This window comes from Plasmopara halstedii (assembly GCF_900000015.1).
Source record: "Plasmopara halstedii genome assembly, contig: Scaffold_614, whole genome shotgun sequence".
In the NCBI taxonomy this organism is placed as follows: domain Eukaryota; phylum Oomycota; class Peronosporomycetes; order Peronosporales; family Peronosporaceae; genus Plasmopara; species Plasmopara halstedii.
In genome coordinates, this window is record NW_020187532.1 from 836,958 (window position 1) to 844,045 (window position 7,088).

Genomic DNA, 7,088 nt, shown 5'->3' on the forward strand with positions numbered 1-7,088 from the left:
GGTACGTACTGTACTACTGCATTAACGAAATACACTTTTGTGTTGTATATCAAAATTCAGAATGGACACGTGAGCTGTTAGCGCAATAGCAGATGCTTTTACTACTAACGTAAGTATCTGATACTTATTCAAATAGACTTGACTATAATGTGATACCACAAGAAAGAGTAAGAAGCACTAAGTTATTTGAGAGGCTTCCGGGTCCTTTATGGATAGAGCTTAAAAACGTGATCTACATTTCAATTTGAGCTGACTCGCTGCCGTTGTGCAAGACGCACGTCAATGATGAACTAGGTAGAGTTGTAGACAATTTGACGGCCGAGTCGTGAAGAGACTAGATCTTATGCGAGGATGAAATAAAGGTGGTTCGACTATCTATCCTCGGGACACCCAGACACGCTTCTTCGTTATCTTATGTATCGCTGATGTATAGCATGCTTGGTGATCCATGGGCTGAAAGCGGTGTGGACGCCTCCAAGAAGTCCTCAACAAGTCGGTGGTGGGAGCGGACTGCGCTCCCAGTTGATGTAAACTTTTCAACTTTTGGTTGAATAGAAGGAGAACAAATCAAAATGATGGTGAAAGAGCCAAAATCCGGCCATACTCCAGATGGAGCAACAACGCGTCGCGCTTGTGGTACAACACCGCAACAAAAGAGGCATTTCGAACATGGAAAGATATAAGCAACCGTATATCGCTTGTGTTAGTACCGCCAGATCAAGCGTCTCCTAGCTCTAGTCCAACCATCATGGCCGGCCTGATATTTTAAATGTTGCGTATTATTATTATCAGACCCCATCCTGGAGGTGGTAACAGGTATAATCTTCGTGTTGGGTCTCATAAAGGTGCACCTCGCATTGAGATCTTCGCGTTTATTCTATTTCTTTCGTGAAGCGGTGACTGTTGCATCAAATGCAGAGTCTAATTGCCGCGCCGTGACTGCCTTTAAGGCTATCAGAGCTGGAAGCTCTACAAGCGCGCCAAAACGGTAGATCTCAGCCATGCTGAGGAAGAAGAGAGAGGAATTATGGCTGTATAGCAGCTTGGTGAGATTGCAGATGTTAAATCTGAGTGAGTATTTAATATCTGTGCTCTGCATTCTCCCTCTTTCTTTGGCTAGCGGTACGAAGGGTCGGACTCTAGCGCTGACGAACACTCGTGAGAAACTGTCAACTGCCAGTAAACATAGGCTGGTATTCTGCGAGGAAACCTGGCTTGTTTGTACCCCGTGGGGATCGAGGTCAATGGGCAATGAAAATGAGTAAGAATGCACGAAGCCATGTGTGGCCCCAAAAGCGTTCTACAATTACTTACGACGAGCGACTGTCAAAAACAGTACATAATTTGCGGAGGTATCGAAGATGCCGATTAAGACACAACATTTGAGCAGCTTGCAACGAGGTCATTAGTGAAACAGTGAATATTTGTCTAAGCTTTTTTGTGATCGTGGAACATTTTCTCGTCCTGGATCCGAATTCGATATGATCTCATCCTAGCTATGGCGAAGCTTAAAAGGTATGGACCCTGGATTTACTTAGGATTGATACGTAGGGCACCACACACTTATTTTCTGGTGGAGCTTCGGCGAGAGATGATTCCACCAACGATACAAGGCAGATGCGCTTTTGTCGCGGACATATGATACAATATCTTTGGTGTTGAATATCAGATTGTCCGGATTGTTTTTTCAAAATATACAACGTACTTGAGCAAAGCTCGGAGGGTAGGTAGCGGCATAAGGCAGAGAATAGCTAACATATATTGAGGTCTTTAGGATGTATCTCTGCTTGAATAGTAATATGCGACGGTTTTCCGGAGTCTTGAAGGGTCTTTAATGGAATAATGGATAGGAAGTGTATTTTCTGTGTCAGGTTCCCGAAGCTCAATACTGATTCACATATCAACGGATCTTAACGAGGAATAAGTGTAACGTTTCTTTCGTGCGAAGCACAAAGCTGCTTTCGTGGGAGAGGGTGAATCTAATCGCTTGGCACCAGCTTTGGCTGTCATAATTGTTTACGGTAAGTGGAGAATCGTGCAGCACAAACGCCTTTTGCAGAAATCAATATGGTGTGGAATAACATGGTCGTGTACGCTTGCTCTGTTTTCATGGATAAACTAATGGTGTCCATGAGAGACAGTGAAGCCTTCTCATACTTCGAGCGGAGTGCTCTAGTAATGTCTGGTTAGGCCACTGGAACTGCTAAACGGTCCGACGGCGATTTATTGTCCGGTCACACAACTGTTCAGGCCACATAAAACCTATCTTTAAACCCATGTCGACGATGCATACACTCATAGTATTAAGACTCGGTTGTAGACAACTACATGTAAAGTAAACAAGCATAGAAATTTGCGAGCAGTACTCAAGTATATACATTTGTATCGGCTGATCGCCGATATCGACAAGTGCGTCTTTCATACCTCTTATGAATCGCTTTATTGGGAAGCATGGCATGTGAGCAGATCCCAAACACCGGTTCCTCCAGAAGAATGTTAAGTGATACTGGGGTGTGGCGGAAAAAGGCGACCTTGAAGGCTGGAAACAGAAAGCTTAAGCGTGCCCTCATTCTGGCTCTTCCGAACCCAGATCGGAGAATTTGAATTGTATGTAGCAATTCGGTCTTTGCAATAGACTGCACTTGGCTCCAGACAGATGCCACTGGGCACGGTCCCGCAATCACGTCTGGATCTCGCTAGCTAAGAGTTGCCGAGAAAAATGCCTCGTTTACGACAGGTATAATGTATTGCACCTACTTGGCTTTCACCTTTTGTGCTTTATACAGTTCATGCTTCGTTGCGCACAGCGACATCGCCACCACATTTATCTAAGAGATTTACAAGATGCTTAAGGTGCAAGCTCATTCGGCTTAGTATGATGTCAGATGCGCTTTCATGTCGAATTTACCATAAATTGTTGCATGTCATGAAAGTGATATTGTCCATTGATAGAGCGAAACGTACTGCGTAAGGGTTAGACGCAACCTGTGTTGCCTATCTGAAAGCGATGGAATCCAACAGAGTACTAATCAGATGCCGCTCTATCGAGACTTCCGGTTGCATGACTGGGCCGCGATTTTTTATCTCATGGCTTGCTGTACTGATCGCTGATCCACTTGATACTTGACATGAGTCTTATTGTGAGGGTCGCAGATACAAAATGTTGGTCGAGGCTTATGATACATCAGGGGGTGACTACCGCGGAAGAGAAAAGTCATACTGTTTAGTGAGCGTTTTCAACTGGTCGACCAACATGTATGAGAGGGTACGATCGTATGGAAGCACAACGTGTGGCGCTGACGCCTTTGGTCAGACTGTCAGTATTGGCAAAGAGTTGGCAGCATATACGTATCTACTGTACTCTGGTCTCTCCAATGACGCGTCCGGTAATACCGAAACTGTAGCTAACTGGGCAAAATGACTTATCTTGCTGCTCTCGGTGATGCAATTACCGATAAGAAAAAGCTAAGCCATTCCTCGTCACAGCTTGCCAGTGGCCATTGTGTCCGCACTTTGCAGCAAACTTTTTTATTTGCTATACACTAGATTAAACATGTCCACCGTGAACAATCTGAAGACTGGCGAGTAGACGGAACGCAAATTTTAGAGAATGAAAGATCTTCTTCAAATGACTTTTCCAAAAAGCCTGCGGCAAGTTGCCCCCATCCATTGAGATTGCGATGAATGAAGCCGTATCTGTCTTTACAAATTAACCACTTTTCATAGATGGTCAGGTAAGCTTCTCTTTTTCTTTAACACCGCTACAAATTAAGAAATTGGAATGGAAAGGCTGTTGATATTATTAAGATCGCTAAAACGAGCTCGGCTTTTCTTCGGAGCGAAATCGCAGAGTATATCTCAACGCGTTTCAGTGTCATGAGTCGAGTGCACGACACAATGGCTAATAGACGCAAAGTACAAAATCGAGTGTCAATCCCATGGACAGGTAAAGCACACACGAACATCTTTGTTGAAAAAAGGGTGAATCTAAGCACTGCTAGACTACCGCTCATGCAGTGTCTGTCGTCTACAATGCTATGTAGCGTTTACGCCCCATAATGCCGTTTATGGCTGCAGCGAGGAAGACATCGAATTGGGATTCTGACATTCGAATGAGAATCGAGATAGAATCGATATTTTAAGCTATTACAAGCTGATCGAATGAGAGGTGCTCTGTTAGAAACGAAGCAAAGTCTTCATGGCCCCTTGTAGCTACCCTCCGTTCTTGAGCGGTGATACGTTCTGGGTCTTTTTAGTCACTTAGTGCGATGGCGTTACTCAGAGAGCGCATCCGAGAATTGGTATCGACCGCACGCCGGGACTTAGAGAGTGAGATGATGTCCTGCGTCAGCTAAATAATCTGACAGGAACTCATTCACGTCGATGCCCACTTCGTGCTTTGTTGTTTGTGAAGTCTAACATATAAATACGCTATTTTCGGACATCTGCTTTGCTGACGTTGTTTGGTAAAGCTATCAAAAGGGTGAAGCGACGAGTCTTCTTCCCCCAGTGTGTAATCCAAGTGCGATAAACTTCAACATTTCTACCAGCGCTCAGTATACAAGGTGACATCATGAGAGAGCGAATATATACTCTTTCGCTGCTGCTTCAATGAAAGGCTGTGCCACTGAAGAGTGGCGACCTGTGCGGTCAATAAGTGACTGCAGTTTGATTTAGGCGCTCGTTTCGCTTTCTGTATGAGCAAAAGGCACACATGTAGAGGACTTTGCCTCGGCGCGAGAGCAGCATCAAAATAAGCAAGTTCGTAACCACGATGTGATCAAGCCGCTGCCAGTGTGGCGCTTGCATACTAGCATGCTGAAATATGATGTTGTGTGAAGACTGATACATTTGCTTCGACTGCTCCCATCGGAAGACACCTTAGCTATCTCACCGACGTTGTAATATTTCATCTAAAAGGACCGACTCACTCTCAGAAGCTCGCTGAGCCAAATGATGTATTGCAAGAGATAAAACTATCTTATGCGAGCATGCTCATAAAGAAGGCGCTATTTTGTACAAGGAGTGGCGTGGAGTTCCAAACAAAGTGGGTGCTCTTTAAACGCTCATTTTTAAATAGTATATTGAGAAGACAATGCGATCTACTACTTAATGGAAAGAAGAGATGTGTGCTGTACAATTGAACAAGTATATATCACAGTTTGTGAAGCTACGCAAAACTCAGACGTGCCAAAATAGTAATGATACCAGTGAGGAATCAGATGAACACGAGGGCTGTTAGCCACAAGTCATACAAGCTGATATTTATATCAACGAGCATCGTAAATTTTGAATTTTGTACTAGTTGATTTAAAATATTAAATATTTGACACCCTCGTAAATATATAGCAGCAAGTAGATCCACTTTTTTGCTGACAGCATGCAAAATTACTATCTGTACGCGAGATGACATGAACTCATTTAAGCAAAGCTTCCTTGGTTCAAAGTGCATAAAAACCTACTGCAGCCAGGTGCAACGTGTATATTTATAGCGCAAATTTTAATCATTCATGATGCGGACCCGCAGAAAATATCAAACGAGCGATTCAACGTGGTAATCAGCACAAATATAGCTCTATACTGAGCACCCTTTGAGGAAGATTTCTGGCGCTAGACAGAAATCTATGATCAGGTCATTCGTCACAAACAATATACGATCAGGTCTCGTGACTTGCATCAGTGCGTCTATGATTTTTCCCCCTCCAACAATCTCTATACTGAGCGAGCGTTGAAGAAGATTACTGGTGCTAGTCAGAAATCGAGATCAGGTCATTCGTCACAAACAACATACTGTCAGGTCTCGTTTGTGTCCTTATTTTTTTTGCCTCCCGCAAATATTATTCTTGGGCTGGTACATTTCTATGTTAAGCTCTATTTGCTGTTGACACCCTGAAATGTTGTGGCTAAAACAGTTTATAATCATAATTCTCCGATGTTAAGTGCGTGATGTGTCGTACTTATCGTAATGCGTTTATCAGCTGTTCCCACTCAAAGTCTATATGGAGCGTATAATATCGAAGTACAAGTCGCCCCAGTTTAGCCTATAATTTACCTTATGAAAATTGCTGCCGTTGAAACTCGTAAAAGTATTTTGTCACCTGTTTTGATAATGGCTTGCTGACCTGATGTAGTTTCCGTCACGATATCAAGTTGTGTTCTTGCTCGACTTGTTAGATTACGCTCACGTAACCACGGATAGTATGCTTATGAAGACTTCAAAGAAAAGCTATTATCGATGGTGGGTAGAGTGGTGGCTGCGGAAGTTGTCGCCAAGATACCTAAACTTTCTCTTATTCATTTGGTGTATACTTTTTCTAGCTCTGTACTACCTGATGGGATATTAGTGAAAATATTGCTTCCATGCTAACACACTACCTTTTGCACTATGGCGGTAAAGCCATGGCATAAAATCTTTATTCTGTCATATTGCTTTATGCGTTTCTGGTTGCAATTGAATAGACATTGAGTACTTTTTTGAGCTATCCTTTTCGTTACTGCAAAGCCAAAGATCTTGATGGTATTGATCAGCCAATGCACGTAGCACTTGTAGTCAATCTACACCTGAGTCGTTAAGACTGACCCTCTGTGAGAATGGAGTAGATATCTTATTTGCCTCAGGGCATGCAGGACGGGCTTAAAATGCTGATGTCTCCGCTTGGCCCTGAGAGCGTGCAACAACCTCTGGTCTCCGGTGTCAAGTTTCTTGACTTTGATAGCGTGAAACGCTGCTTAGTCTTAGAATTGGATTCATGGCATGATCTCATCCTTGGTTTGTCATGGTTGGAACACCATGATCCATGGATCGACTGAAGGTCGAAGACCTTAGGCGTCTGCTACGCACGCCTCCTGGCGGAGCTTTGGTAAGTCATGAAGCCACCTTTGCTAGTAGGCAGAAACGCTATTGGTACGGCACTGGACCGAGACGGTCAGCGTGCTGGAGATCGCAGTATCCGAGTTGGTGAACACCCAAGGTGTATCGGACAAGATGGCTCGCGGGCTGAACGTGGAGTGACACCTAAGTCACTAAGCGCTGCTCAAGTACCGGAGCAGTCGCTGCATGCCATGCGTGCCATGGGCCGAGGAATCGA

The 7,088-nt window shown here is 44.0% G+C and overlaps 2 protein-coding genes across 2 annotated transcripts; both read left to right on the top strand.

Moving 5' to 3' along the window:
- Positions 1-3,680: 3,680 nt before the first annotated feature.
- Positions 3,681-4,059, top strand: PHALS_12202 (uncharacterized protein; the record flags this gene model as incomplete). The annotated part of the gene is made up of 2 exons (XM_024727707.1): positions 3,681-3,698; positions 3,790-4,059. The coding sequence occupies 2 exons, from the start codon at positions 3,681-3,683 to the stop codon at positions 4,057-4,059; spliced, it is 288 nt and encodes a 95-aa protein (XP_024578257.1).
- Positions 4,060-5,965: 1,906 nt separating this feature from the next.
- Positions 5,966-6,344, top strand: PHALS_12203 (uncharacterized protein; the record flags this gene model as incomplete). The annotated part of the gene is made up of 2 exons (XM_024727708.1): positions 5,966-6,019; positions 6,132-6,344. The coding sequence occupies 2 exons, from the start codon at positions 5,966-5,968 to the stop codon at positions 6,342-6,344; spliced, it is 267 nt and encodes an 88-aa protein (XP_024578258.1).
- Positions 6,345-7,088: the final 744 nt, after the last annotated feature.